The sequence below is a fragment of the Mirounga angustirostris genome, unplaced genomic scaffold (genome assembly GCF_029215605.1).
Source record: "Mirounga angustirostris isolate CCGP_5_RB_7025 unplaced genomic scaffold, mMirAng1.0.hap1 SCAF_15, whole genome shotgun sequence".
In the NCBI taxonomy this organism is placed as follows: domain Eukaryota; kingdom Metazoa; phylum Chordata; class Mammalia; order Carnivora; family Phocidae; genus Mirounga; species Mirounga angustirostris.
This window is the reverse complement of record NW_026991723.1, coordinates 92,574,888-92,589,415: the sequence shown is the minus strand read 5'-3', so window position 1 is coordinate 92,589,415 and position 14,528 is coordinate 92,574,888. Positions and strand designations below refer to the sequence as shown.

The 14,528-nt window shown below is 67.5% G+C and overlaps 1 protein-coding gene across 9 annotated transcripts in view; it reads right to left on the bottom strand.

Moving 5' to 3' along the window:
* Positions 1-14,277, bottom strand: part of GPSM1 (G protein signaling modulator 1) — a 28,756-nt gene extending 14,479 nt beyond the window's left edge. For 2 of the 9 annotated variants that reach the window (XM_064579097.1, XM_064579098.1), the window contains exons 1-2: positions 2,925-3,030; positions 2,292-2,447 (exon numbers count right to left, since the gene is read on the bottom strand). In XM_064579097.1, coding sequence (XP_064435167.1) covers positions 2,292-2,447; positions 2,925-2,970 — 202 coding nt within the window. In that variant the 5' untranslated portion in view covers positions 2,971-3,030. Of the gene's footprint in view, positions 1-142; positions 267-1,359; positions 1,469-2,291; positions 2,448-2,924; positions 3,031-3,135; positions 3,252-3,436; positions 3,561-4,108; positions 4,252-4,777; positions 4,914-5,453; positions 5,676-7,943; positions 9,807-12,804; positions 13,030-13,905 lie in introns of those variants that run through there. The other 7 variants (XM_045883505.3, XM_064579093.1, XM_064579094.1 and 4 more) reach the window with 7 other exon arrangements.
* Between the last annotated feature and the right edge of the window lie 251 nt (positions 14,278-14,528).

Below are 14,528 nucleotides of genomic sequence, written 5' to 3'. Positions count from 1 at the left end.
CTTACTGGGCAGCTCTGTCCGACATTCTCCTGCTTGGGGGCAGAGTCCACCTCCCGGCGAACTGCACCCAGAAGCCCAAGCACGAGCCTGCACCCCATGCACCCCAGGTGGCCCTCCTGCCACACCCAGCCCGAGAGCCTACCTTGGGCCTCGTAACCAGCCAGGTCCGGCTTCTCTGTGGCCGCGGGGCTGGTCAGCCGGCCCAGCACCAGCTGCAGCTGCGCCACGTTCATGCGGGCCGTGAGCTCCCCATTGCGGTCCCCGATCTACAGCCAAGCAGGGCCAGGTTAGTGGGCAGGTGGGCTGGGAGGCTCCGGCAGACTGGCCCTGAGCCCTGGGCCTCCAAGGGAACCGGGCCTCACTATGCCTCAGGGATGGAGTCTGGGTGTTTGTCCCTGGGTAAGGTGGCCACATGGGCCCCAGGTAGCCCCCCTCACACCCCAGGAATGCCTGGGGCCTCAGGCAGCCAGCCCTGTGCCACTCCCAAAAGCAGGTGGCCTGCCCCAGACTCCACCTTTCTCAGTCCCTGGAGCCTCCCATGCACCCCTCCGGCCCCGTCCAGGCCCCCAGCTCCGAGCAGCAGCTCAACAGGAGGACCCTGCTGCAGAGGAGTGAGGGCACTGCCCAAGAACAAGCCGAATAGTGGGAGGCCACGGCCCAACCTCGAGTGGAGCCCTGGGGCCACTGGCGTGCCCCCGCCTCTGCTCAGGGGGCCGTGGGGACTCTCCTGACACAAGCTTCCCTGTTGCCCCACCACCTGGGCTCCTATGGGTCTTGCCCACAACAGGCATGGGGCTATGGTGGGTCTGGGAGGGTACTGGGCGTGTGCTGGGGGGACGTGACATCAGTGGGGCCAAGGAGGATGGGACTGAGGTAAGAAGGGGGCAGGCTAGGAACTGGGAAGCTGGAGGCCACCCGAGACAATCTGACCATAGTAGGAGGAACCTGGGTGGACCAGCCCTCGAAGACCCTATCATCCCCAGGAAGGTGTCCAGCTGGGGGCTCCCAGGGGGAGAGCCCAGGGGCAGCCAGGCCTTTGTGCTCCTGGGCTGCCTGTGGCAGGTCATTTCCACCTTGGCCTGGCCCGGTTGCATCAGGGACACAGGACCTGATCGTGGGCCCGCACACAGGGAACGCTGACGCTTTACGGGTGGAAAGCAGGCCCCTGCTCCCCGCCCCTCACCCCCGGCTATAGCCGATAAGCCGCCACCGGGCCTCTGAAGGCACATCCAGAGCACAACAGCCTAGAAGGGATGGAGGAGCATCCAGGGAGGAGCCAGAGGGCACAGAGGCACCTGGCCTGGTCTCAGCTGGGCTGGGCAGTGCTTGGGGACTGGCCGCAGGGCAGGCCGGGCTCACCTCCTGGGAGATCTCCAGGTGTTTCTTGGCGAAAGTCAGGGCCTGTGCCGGGCTCCCCATGGACACGTAGGCGTTCCCCAAACTCCAGCACGCCCGGCCCTCGCCCACTCTGCCATGGCGGGAAACTGAGTTCACATGTGCAGCCCGCGGCCCACCAGCCTGCCCACCAGCCTCCAGGTGGTCGGGCCCATCCTGACAGGAGCGCGGTGGGCGGGCCTGGAGTTCCTGGTGGGGCCTCACTCGGCCCCTACCAGCCGTGAGGCTCCCCCCTCCCCTGCCCCCGTGGCTCCCTCCACCCTTGGGGTCAGGTCATAATGATCCTCAGGTCATTAATCTTCTAATTAAGGTGAAAAAATCACAAAATGTAAATGTAAATGTAACCACTCAAGTGCAGGCCCAGGGGCTCGGCGCACTCAATGATCCACGGCCGTCACCATCTGGTTCCAAAGCATCGTCACCCACGAGAGCAAAAGGGCTGGCCACTTCGAGCCTCCCGACAGGGCGGCCCGCGGGCAGCCCTCTCCGCCCCGCACCCTGCGAGGGGCGCACGGCCCGCGGCTCTGAGGCCCCTGCCCCGGCCGCTGCCCACCCCACACCTGTCTGTGTGGCCATGTGTTGGGGAGACACAGGGCTGCTCAAGGGGCCACGGACCGGGTGACGTGGGCCCGACCCCCAGCCAGCCCACCCCAGGGTCGCCACAAGCGGCCGGCCCAGCGCCCACCCGGTCTCTTCTGGTCCCACTCAGTGGACGGTGTGGCCCCGGAGCGGAGGGAGGCTGAGGCCAGGCGGGCCGCCCTGCACAGAGGCGCTTGGCGGTCAGCGGCAGGGAGGTCAGCGGCAGGGCAGCGGTCCTTGCTCAGGCCACAAGGACCGTCTGGAGCCCCCGGGGCCAGGCCTAACCCCCCGTGCCCCCGCGTCCCCGCCGCGCGCACCTGTCGGCCAGCTCCTGGGCAATGAGCAGGTGGCGCAGGTGGTACTCGGCCGCGCGCTCGTAATCCTGCAGCAGCGTGTACGTGTTCCCCAGGCTGTAGCAGGCCTGCGCCTCCACCGCCTGGTCCTTGAGCTGCCGGGACAGCTGCAGCGTCTTCCTGCGGAGAGGGCAGAGGGTCAGCCCCAAGGAGGAGGGTTTCCAGCACCCCCTTTTCTGGGGGCCCGCATCTGAGGGGTGGACAGTGGGCGATGGGGATGCAGTCCACCTGCTCAGTGACCTCAGCCCCAGGGTCCCACGGGCATCTCCACAGAGGACCGGGGGACAGCACACCCCAGCTCGGGGTCCTGACTCAGGATGTCAGGGCTCAGCACAGGACCCGGGGCTGGTGACCCAGTCTCTGCGACTCAGGCCAGGACGCAGACGGCTCACAGAGCATCCCAGCACAAGCCAGGGACGCCCAGGAGCCCACGTGGTCTTTACCCTCTGAGTCCGTATAAGAGCAATTATACCGACACCCCAGAGCCATCGTGGAGAGCAAAGACAGCCCTGGGGTTCCCCCAACAGCTGGCCCTGGGAGGCCCTCGGCCAAGGCCAGCTGTGTCCCCGGCACACGGCGGCTTCTGCCGGCACTTACCGAGTGAAGGGCATGGTAGTTCTTGTCCCTGGCAGCCCCAGGACATGGGCTTTGTCAGTCTGCCCTTCTGGGGTGGCCCAGAACACCCCCCACCTGGCCCCTGGGGAGGCTGGGAGGTCAGGCTCACCTCCGACCTTAGGCTGGCGCCCAGGTGGCCCCCCTCCCCCGGGCTGGGCTGGGCGGGTGGGGGCGGGCGGGCAGGCCTGCCTACTTGTAGTACTCGGCGGCCACGTCAAAGCGCCCCAGGAAGATGTGGGCGTTCCCCAGGTTGCTGTAGGCCCTCCTCTCGGCCGCCTTGTCTCCAAATTCCTTAGCAATGGCCAGGCGCTGAGGACACAGACCGGAGGCCTGGGTGGTCACAGAGCAGCCCCGGGAACCTAGGCGGATGGCAGACACAGCCTCCCCACCCAGGGCGGCCAGCCCAATGTCTGCGTGTGCAGAGAGGGCAGCCCGGGACCCCGCACCAAGCGCAGACCAAGCAAGGCGGCTGGGGAGCCCCGCGGCGCACTCACCTCCTTGTGGAAGGCCGTGGCCTCCATGAAGCTCCCCAGCAGGTAGTGGGTGTTGCCTAGGTTGCCATAGGCCCTGCCCTGGGCCGCCCGGTCGCCCAGCTCCTTCACCAGGGACAGATTCCTCCTGGGGGTCGCATCTGTCTGAGCCGTGTCCCTCTCAGTGCACGGGAAGCAGGGGCCCCGTGACCCACCACCCACCCACCCAGGCTAGGGGGTGATGAGCCGGCGGCCTCCACTCGGCTCCTCCCAGAGGCGCGCCCCAGTGGGTGCCGTGTGCGCTCCGAGGCTCAGTCAGGGGCTCGCCTGCCCCAGGAGGCTCCCTCAAACAGACGCTCGGCCTGATGTCCCCGGCCTTCTTGCAGCCCAATGCTTTCTAGCACCACGCCAGCTTCTCCACGCTGCTGTGGATGACGGATGTGTGGGGGACGCCGGGGGCTTGGTGGACCCCACCAGACGCTGAGGGCAGGTGCAGGTCGGGGGTGGGGAAGGAGAGCTGACCCGCTGTCGCCATATGGGGGGTCCGCGGAGAGCTGATGGGCCCAGATGTGGGCGCTCTGTGCCTGGGGCGGCTGCCCCACCCTGCGGCCGGCAGCAGGGGCTCAGGAAGCGCTACGGAAAGCGTGGACACACCGTGGCCTGCTGGCTCTCTGGCACCCCTGCCCGCCCACTCACTCATAGAACTCGGAGGCTCTGCGCAGTGGCTCCCGGACGTCGGGCGGCAGGTGCCCAGGGTCCTGCGTGGCGGTCCACGACAGCTGCTTGCCCTTGGCGTGGTACACGTTGCCGATGTTGTACAGCGCCCTCGCCTCCCCGACCTGGGGGTGGCACCGAGGTTGGGGGACCCTCTGCAGACCTGGCCCCCGAGGAGCTCACTGGCCCTGGTCCCTGCGGCCCCCGAGGCAAGGACCCAGAGAGGGGAGCTCGCAGGTGATGGCCTCTCTCCGAGGACACCCCGAGTGACTGACTCAGCAGGGGAGGTGCGACCACGCCTGGCGCGGGCACCCTCTCGTCTCTGCCACCCGGGCGGGGAGGAAGGGGCTCCGAGCCGGGCCTGGCCCCCCTGAGCTGTGACTTGGGGCGAGTCATCCCGTCACGGGGGGAGGTCACAGAGCAGGACAGTCAAGTGTCCGCACAGGCCTGGGCCCACAGCTGCTCCATCCCCAGCTGCCACGCCAGCCGGTGTCCCTCTGGAGCCCAGCGCGGGGCGGTCGGTAAGAGGAAGGGCTGACACGGAAGATGGGGGGCTAGGGACTCTACCTTGGGCAGCCAGGCCGGGCCATCCTCCCATCTTCCTCCCACGGGGGAAGGAAGCACCCGCCCCCCAGGGAGCCGCTGACCGACCTTGTCCCCCTGCTCCTGGGCGATGTCCAGGTGCCGCTGGCAGCAGACGACAGCCTCGTCAAAGCGGCCCAGGACCTTGAGTGTGTTGCCCAGGTTCCCGCTGGCCTTGGCCTCCCCCATGCGGTCACCGATGGTCCTGGAGGGCAGGGAGCAGTGAGCGGGACATTGCGCCCAGCAGGGAGCCCAGGCAAGGGTGGGGTTGGCCTGGCAGGACCAGCCCTGGGCTGACTGGGGCAATGCTGGGCAGGGGTCCTGTGGCTGGTGGGCAGGGCCCTCTCAGGCAGCCCCCCGGCAGGGAGCCCAGCTGGTATCACTTCTCTGCGGGGCCCAGCCTGCAGCTCTCTGGGTTTGGGCAGGTGCCCGGATGGAGACAGGGAGAGCCGGGGAGAAGTGGGGACCCGGCTGTGTGAATAAGTTTCAACAAGCTGTCCAGGTGCTGAGGACACCATCTGGGGCTCGCCGGCCGGGGAAGGGCCTGTGGGCACGGCTGGCGGGAGCCCCAAGAAGCTCCACTCTCTCTCAGGCAGGCCCACGCGCGCGGACACACTCGGGATAGCGGGCCACAGCCACGCCCACACACAGGCAGACAGACGGACCACAGCCCTTCTCCCAGGCCCGGGGCACCCACTCGGGTCCCTTGGAGCTGAGCTCGCTGAGGCAGGGTGGCCGCACTCACCGGGCCAGCAGCAGGTCATGTCGGTGGTACTCCAGCGCCCGGGCGTACTCCTTCAGGTAGAAGTAGGCATTGCCCAGTTGGCTGTAGATGGCACTCAGCGTCTTCAGGTCCTCGGTGCCCACCTGCACCGCAGCCTCAAAGAAGGCCGCGCCCGCCTTGAAGTCCCCGGCCTTGCAGAGACGCTCCCCCTCCAGGGCGAGCTCCAGGCATGAGGCCTCCATCCTGGGCGAGGGGAGAAAAGTCACAGCTCGCCCCTCATGCAGTCACGCAGGGGACGCGTGCTCCCCACCCCGTCGTCACGAGGACCACGAGGCCCTGGGACGGCGGTGACCCACGCCACGCCTGCGCACACAGTGCCCAAACCTCACTGCCCGCCCTTCGCTACCAGGGCTCAGGAGCCCCCGGCAAAGGTGTGAGCCTGTGACCACAGCAAGACCCTCAGGCCACGGTGGCCAAGCTCCAAACACAGCCTCCCGAGAAATCTCAGGCGCCTGGGTCAGGGCCACCCCTGGGCCCGGTGCCACATCCGTCCTCCAGAGCAGCTGCGGGCCCTGAGCCTCACCAAGGACAACCGAGGCTCAGAGAGGTTCGGAGAGCTGGCCAAGGCCAGAGGGGCAGGACCTGACCCCTCCCTCATCCTAGAGTGCGCCCCCGCCCTCCAAGGTCTCCATGGGGGACTGCGGGCTCAGGCATCCTCTGTCCTCGCCTCCCATTCTTGGGGGAGGCATGGCTGCGTCCGAGCCAAGGGTCAGCCAGCCCTGAGAGCTGAGGAGCGCTCAGCTGGCCCCCTGACAAGCAGCAGCCCCCACCCCCATGGCACTACCGCGGGAGGACGAGACAGGACCACATCCCAGGACGACCCCGACCCCCGGGAAACTGCTCCAGGTCCCCGGCCATGAACCCAGCCCAGTTCCAAGGGCCCAGGGCCCCACGTGACCACCAGCACCCTCACCGGAGGCTCACCAACCCCTCCTGCCCCGACCTTTGGGCCAGGGGCATCAAAGAAGCAGCCCCTTACCCTTGGGCCCTGCTTGGCCCCTGAGGTGGGGTCTGGGCCCCCCAGCTGCTAGCCTGGGCCCTGCTCACTGGCGACCCCAGGGCCCCTGGGCCTTGGACGAGCTGCCCCGAGCACATGGCTGTCAGGGGAGCCTCGTGTGTGGGGGTCATTCAATCAGGCTGGCCCTGGTTCTGGCCCTCCCTGCTGTGGGGTTCTGGGCAGGCCACATCACCACTCAGAGCCTCGGTCTTCTCCTCCGCCCTCTTCCGGCTGGTCCTACGGGTTCTAGGCTCAAGGCCGTTGCCCTGCCCTGGGGTGGGAGAGTGGGGTCCCAAGCTGGAGGGCACCCTGGCAGGTGACCCTACACGCAGCCCTGGAAAAGTGGGGGGCACGCTCTGCACGGCCGAGGGCCAACCCCGATTACTGGGGTCCGTGGAAAGCCTACGGGAAAGTGAAAACGTCCACATCAAACGGCCCTCGTGCCCCAAGGCACCCACCCCTCTGGGCTGTGTTAGAGCCATGAAGGGATCGGCAGTTACAGGGGGGAACGCACATCTCCCCTCAACAAACAAACATACAAACAAACAAACCTGTCTATGGTAGTGCTTCTCAACCATTTAACCAAACACCCCTTGATACAAACCACAGTGCCCTGCCCACTTCACCCCTGCATTGTCAAGAACACGGGCGCTTTAAACCTTTCCAACACCACACACCAAACAGGCCGGGGTGCAGCCAGAGCCCCGAGACGCTGAGCCCAGCGCCCAACACCCCACGGGCTCAGAGCTCTCTGCTGGGGAAGCCCCCCACCTTGCCCAGCCTCGACTCCCCAGCATCGGGGCCGCTCCTCCAGGGAGGGGTGGGCTCTGGGACCTGGCACCGGCCTGCCTGCCTCCTCCAGAATTGAGCAGAGCTTGGGGGGCCTCTCCGAGAGCTGGGGGCCAGAGCCTCGGGCCTCCTGCCCACCACCCTCTGGGAAGAGCCATCCAGATGCCACGCTGCGGGAGCGCCCCAGCAGGCCACCCCCGTGGCCACTGCCACGCATGGGGCTCCTTAATCAAGGCCTGCTTGTCCTTGCCCAGCCGGGCACCACGCCGTCTGACGCGGGGGACCGACCTCTCCTCCCAGTGACTTGGCAGGACCGGGGGCTGGGGTTTGTGATGCTGCCACATCCGGAGCCGAGCTCGCCCTGCTGGCTCTGATAGGTTCGACTGGGGAGCGGCCGCCGCCGACCCCGTGTTCCTGCCGGGACCCCACGGCAAAGGAGGATTCTGGTGTGGGCAGGGGCGGGGGGGTCCGCTGAGGGGGTGTCCGGCGCAGCCATGCTGAGTCACAGACGGGCGGGTCTAACCCAGGCCCCAGGAACGGGAGGACACCCCCTGGAGAGGCCGCAGGCAGCCCCACCCCTCTACTGAACCCGAGAGCCTCCCACGCACCTTGACCTCCAGCCCCCCGCCCCGGTCAGCTCCCAGCTGCCCGGGTGCCCACCGCACCTCTTCCTCTGCAGGTTACGCATCTTCTGCACATATAGCCACAGCTCCAGGCCCACGGGCAGCAGCAGGGGGCGGGGGCGGGGCGCGCCATACACCACCTTGCAAACGGCCTTCTCCGCCAAGCTCAGGGCCACAGGCTGGCCCTCCGTGGAGGCGGCCGGCATGGCGGGGCTCCAGGCCTCCCTCCTGGCCCGCCAACACCCGCCCCGCCTTGGCTGCTGGTCCCGGGGAGGCACCGGCCTCGTGGTTCCCCAGCCTCTGCCCACCCCAGCGTGGTGGGCCAAAGGCTCTGGCGTCCTAGGCTCCGAGAGACCCCAGGTCCTTGGGCAGGCTGTGCAGGGCCTCCCGGGGACTGAGGTGGATCAAGGGATCAGGGCGGCTCAGAGCCGGGGATCAGCATCGTCAGCAGGGAGGGCAGGGCCCGGGGGGGTCGGGGTGGGGGGGAGACTCTCTGCCAGGCCACTTGCCCAGCTCGGCAACGGGCATTGGGTGGCAGAGGGTTCCAAGGCTGTGCGGCTCTGGACCCGGGAAGAGGAAGGGGCTGCAGTTCTGGGGTTCCCTCTGACCCTGGACCTACCTGGAGTTGGAGCAGATGGAGGAACCCGAGAACAAGAGGGAGGATGGGGGGCCCAGGGCGAAGGCCTCCCAGATACAGGATCTCAAGGCCAGCATCAGCCCTGGAGGCCCTGCCCCCAGTGTGGGCAGGGGTCTGGCAGGGCTGAGTCTCAGGAGGGGCCAGGCAGGTGAGGACAGAGGTGGGGGGATCTGGTCCCAGGCTGCCTGCTCTCCAGAGTGTCCAGACCGAGTACTTTGCTCCCTGCCCAGAGGCTTCGGCCGATGCCCCCTGTCTACCCCTCAGAACAGCTCCGCTGAGAGGTATAGGGCGGGCCTGGGTCACCTCCGTTTTATCTGGCTCCTCTTAACACACTGGACCGCCAAACCCTGCACCCTCAGATCAATCCCAGGCCCCCTACTCTGCCTCCCAGGGCCCGCCTGAAGGGCAGGTTACCGTCTCTTGTCTTTCCTGAGACCTACCCAGCCTGGCCAGGCCCACTTCCCTGCTCAGTGAAAAAGATTCTGGCGCTTCTGTCCCGACAGCACCTCTGCAGACCTGTCGCCTGGCATGTGCCCACGTACACCAGGGATGGACTGGTCTGCAGCCGCCCTGGGCTACCAACTCCAGGGCCAGTGTGTGGAGCTGGCCTTCCTGCCCACTGGCCACACATCCACCCAGCAGGGCTGCCTGGGGCCTATCCACCCCATGGGCCACCAAGAGCTCCACTCTCAGGGCACAAGACCCCCTGGAGCTCTGGGCTGGGCTGGCCAGAGTTCGCAGGGCCCCCAGGGCTGTGGTCTCCGCTCCCGGCAGCCTCACCACCCTTACCCTGGGAGGGGTAGCCTCCCCACCTGGGATTTGTCATCCAGGCTAAATGGATGCTTCATTGTTGACCTGTAGTCCTCCACCTTCCCAGGAGAGGTCAGACCCCACACCTCTGGGTTGGGTCTGTGGAGGCCTGGCCCACCCAGTGGGGCCACATCCCCCTGCACGGATCCACCCCGATGCTGGGACTGCACAGCGTACCCTTCCTCACAGGGGCCCACCAGGCCAGCTTTCCCAGTGGCCAGACCACAGTGGCCAGGAGACAGGATACCGTCTGCCAAGATCCTGTCGTCCACCCACAGGCTTACCGGTTAATAAAATGGTTATCGACTCCCCAGTGGCCAACCTCACTATTCTGGCCACCACATCATGCCCACACCCTTCCAGCCTGGCCTTGGCATCCAACACAGTATCCCAGGAGAAGCCATCAGCCCAGCCTCACTTGGACCAAACTGCCCTGCTCCCCATCAGGCTCCTGCCCTCATCCATCTGCCCTACCAGCCTCTGTGGAGTCCTCTAGTGCTGACCACTTTAGCTGGTCTCCAAGCCAGGCCCCTAGATCCCACCCCACATGGTTAACCGGGGGCTGTGTCCCCCTTTGCCCCATTCTCTGTTAAATGCAGTCACTGTCCTCCCTCTCCAGGGATGTCACCCCCAGTCTGGGCCACCGAGCAGATGCTCCAGGACCCCTGCTCACCCCCATCCCGCTGCCCCCTAAGCAGAGCCATCCTGACTCCCTTCCACAAGGAGATTTCAGGACAGCATAGGGCGGGGAGCATGGTGGGAACAGGAATCGCTGGTGGAGGGACATATGTGTCACTTAGTTTGGGAAGGCATCGGGGGTTGCATTTCTAGGGAGCCCTGGGGCCAGGTCATTACTCCCCAGACGCCCAGCCACGGCCAGTGCCTGGGGATATGGTGGAAGGAGCTGCATGGGGATGGGGAGATGGCAGGGCGCCTGTCCCGCTCCTGAGGATGCCCCTGTCTGGCCACCTTATTCTGGGGCACACCTCTAACAGGTCACCCCCCGGTGGGGGTGCTCACCACCCACTCCAGGAGCACTCAGCTGCTGGCCTGAAGGGGAGGGGGAGAGGACCCCCCAGGGCCTCCCCACTTTCAGGGGCATCTTGGCCACCTGCCCACCCCCTGCACCCTCCTCCCCCAGGCCCATCGGGCCCTCCCTCCCCAACCCCTGCTCCAGGCGAGTGGGCCCGCGTGCAGTAGAGGAGAGTTCTGAGCATTAACTGCCCCCATCTGCCTCTGCCTCCCCGACCCGGTCCCCTCCCCAGGGCCCCATCTAGGGACTTGTTGGGCCCACGGGCACACTCACGCTCAGGCCCCTCTCAATGTGCCTTCCAAGCCCATGTCCCCAGACCCCCATGTCACCAGGCAGGAATTTGGCACGGGAAGGGAGCTGCTGGGAGTGGGCTGGCCCTGGCCCAGAGGTTCCCCCAAACAACCATCTGCAGAGCGGTCAAACCAGACGGACCCTGTCATGGGGCACCCATGTGCTGGGCTGCCCACACCCCTCGGCTGCCTGGCCACAGGTGGGCTTCCCTGGCCCGAGTGCGAGGGGGTGGACGACCTTCTGACGGCTTCCTCCAGCCCCGAGCCGCCGTGGCCCAAGGGTGCTGGATCCGAGGAAGCGGCCCCTCCTCTCCAGCTAACAGCCCCCGTCCGTCCAGGATGCTCCCACACACGGCTCCCCGACTCCCACCCCTGCCTTCCCGCCCTGCCCACAGCTGGCTGCCAAACTCCCCCGGGGTGTCCTCATGGGCCCGCAGGAGGGCTTGGGGCTGCGCACCCCAAATCCGTGCCGGGCTTGCCCCTTCGAGCTCAACTCAGTTCTCAGCTTGCTAGGAGGCCAGGCTGGGCTCAGGGCCTCTCCCAGCATCCCCTCTGAGCTCTGTCCCTGCCAAGGACAGCTCCCCCAGGCCAGGGTCCTGTCTGGCGTGTTACTGCTGGGCCCCAGCCCTGGCCCACACCCCAGACTCCCAAGTTGAGACTGTGGGTGTGGACTAGCACGATAGGGACCCCATGCTCAGCTGTGCAGGGCCTCCCAGGGCTGACACCCCTACACACACGTGCACACACACACACAGTTGCCGGGTCAACTCCTGTCCTTCCCACCAGGGTGCTGTGAAGGGGATCCTCTAGGGCAGGCCTCCAGCGTCAGCTGCCAGCAAACCCCCCGCACACCCCTCCCCTACATGGGGCCCAGGAGCCAGGCCGGGGGGCTCGGCACTCAATCCTGGGACCACACAATGGGGGCTGTGTCTCTCACCAGCGGCACAGGGACCAAGGTGGGAGGAGCGGCAAGGCCTCCTTTTCACTCGCCACCAGGGCCTCATTCTGCACGTGGGGCGGGGCGGGGGGGGGGGGCAACAGAGGTTTGCTGCTGATGCCCAGCGGGGCTGGAGAATCCTCTCAGGCAAGGCTAGGCCCTTGAAGGCTCAGCAGCTGCAGAGGCCGCCAGGTCCCAGGAATGATGATGTCCATCCAAGCTGGGGACCCGTCAGGCGCCCTGGAGGCAGGCAGGCCTGTCCCTGCCCGGCACTCGTGCTGACTGTACTGGGCCCCTGGCATCCCTGGCAGAGTCCATTCCCCCGGGAGGACCTTGTGCCCACCCAGCTCGGGCACCTGGCATCCCCGTGCGCAACACCGACAGGCCCAGAGTCAGCACGCGCGGGCATGCTGTTCAGGTGTCATCTCTGACAAAGCACAGACCGCAGGCATCATCCACGAATCTGCCCGGAGGCAGGTGCCCTTTTAGGCAGGCACATCCCAACTGGCTGGCTGGCTCTGCAACCCAGATTCAAGCCTGCAGTCCCCTGAACCCCAGATTCATGGTGGGCCCATGGGGGACAAGGCCCCACCCATGACGAAACCCAGTCCCTTCAGCCATGCTGCCTCCCAAGAACCCAGACCGCGGCAATGGGGAGGTGGTGCCAGGCTTGGGAGGGAGCTCCTGGCAGCCCCCCTCCACACACCTGCTATGCCAGGGGGCCCAGCTGTCAGGAGCGCAGCTGGTGAAGCTGTAGGTCTCCCTCCCCCTGTCCCAGGGCAGTGGGGGGGCTGAGGGGGGGTCCAGCACGCCGCAGCCCATCCCAGCCGACCATCCTGGCCACCCGCTAATCCTGGACGCAGAAGGGCACAAGCTTCAGGAGGTCTAGGGCCCCCACCCCCGGTAACCCCCACCCCTGCGCCCCCTCCTCCCCCGCACCCGCCACCAGGGTGCCCCCTTCCTCTGCATCCCCTCCTTCACCGCGGGCGCCCCCCACCCCAGCACCCGCCACCCCGGGCGCCCCGACCCTAGCACCCCCTCCTCCTCCCCCGCGCCTCCACCGCCGCCAGCCCAGCCCGCAGGGAGGGAGCGTCCCCGCCACGTTGCGCGCCCGCCGCAGCCTTTGTTCAGGGCCTCCCGCCTCCGGCCGCGGGTCCCCGCGCGTCCCGCCGGCCCCGCCGGTCCACCCAGCCTACCTGGAGTAGAGGCGCCGGGCCGGGCCGGGCAGCTCGTCGGCGGCGGGCGGGGCCGGGCAGGCCATGGGGCCGGGGTCGCCGAAGGCCAGGGGCGCACACCCCCCCTCTCGCGCCACCCTGCGCCTGTCCCCCGTCCGCCGTCCGCCGTCCACCGTCAGTCCGTCCGTCCGTCGGTCTGTCCGCCCGCCCGCGGGAGGCGCCGAGGAAGTGATGCGCGCGGGGCGCCGCCCCTCCCGCCGTGGCCGTGATGTCACCGCCGCCCGCGCGGGGAGGGGGCGCGACCGAGCTGGAGCCGGAGCCGCGGGTCCCTCCCCACTGCGCGCGGCCCGGGGAGGGGGGCGGGGCCTCTGAGAGGGCGCGCCCCCTGCCCCCCAGCCCCCCTCTCCCCCTGGGGGGGGGGGACGGACATGAGGGCGGGGGCGGGCGCCGGCTTGGCCGCTGGGCCGCCGGGTTCTCCTGGGACCCGCGAGGGGCCTGGGTGGCAGTGAAGCCCGGCCGGCCTCCCCACCCCCACACGAGGGGCCATGAGGCCTCCTTGCCTTTATTTGGCAGGCGGCCAGCCCTCCTTGGTGGTCCCCTGCCCTCCTCATCTCCAGCCCCAACATGCCCACCCCCTTCTCCAGACTGGCAGTGGGGTGCTGGCCGTGGGGGAGGACCCTCTGCCAACTTCAGAGACACCTGGGGAGCTGATGGCAACCCCCGACCGTCCTGGGCCCCCCGTGCGAAGTGCCCCCATGTGACTTCCCTGGTCTGGGAGGAGAGGGGGCCAGGGGATCTGCGTGGCCTGGCCTGGGGAGCTCCCCACCCTGCTGTTTCTCACCCCTGAAAGCTGGGGTGACCACCTCACCCTCCCAACCTTGGTCTTATTGGTGAAATGTGGATGACTCTGAACACCTGGAAGGACACTGTGCCCACACCCCCCACGCCCCCCATGCCCCCCACGCCCCCCACACCCAGTGCGGAAGCCACCCCTCTGTGAATGCCTGGGAGCCCTGCCTGCTGAGAGCTTGCCCTGGGGCTCTCGGCCACCCACTCTTGGCTTTTGTGGGCTTCCCCAGGGCAGCACCTGCCTGTTGGGGGCAGGGCACACCTGGGTCTCACCTGGTTCTGTCCTGTGGTTCTCAGCCCCAGCCTTCCTGGTGCAGCCAGAGGACTCCAGAACCTGGAAAAGTCACTGGGGCCCAACAGGGCAGCGACGACTCTGGGAGCAGGAAGTGGGCTACTTTCCCAGGAGAGCTGCCCTAAGGTCAGGGAAATGCCAGGGCCTCCCCGCAGGACCCTCAGCAGAATGCAGCCCACAGGCAAAGGCAAATGGCAACAAAAATAAACAGAAGATAAAAAAGGGCCTCTTGGCCTGGGGCTAGTTTGTTTTTCCTTCGGAAGAGAGGCAGCGGGAATGAGAACCATCTGTGCCCAAGCGCTGGCTGCCTGGCGGCCCATCCTACTCGCCCTCCCCCATGACCACAGGAGCTGGGCAAGGCCTTGCTCCCTGCTGTGGCTGTGCTGCCGGCTGGGGGGGGGGGGGCGTGGGCGGGGCTACCACCCTTATCTGCCACAGCCCCAGGCCTGTGTCCTTGGGGTGACTCCAGAGCTGGCATCGTTGTAAGTCTGGGGCCCCACCTATGGCAGGCCTGAGCTCAGCGCCCTCAGGAGGCCACGGCTGCTAGCCCCTATGGGTCCCCTGGGTCTGCGGCCAGGGGACTGGTGCCAAGAAGGCCCTCGGA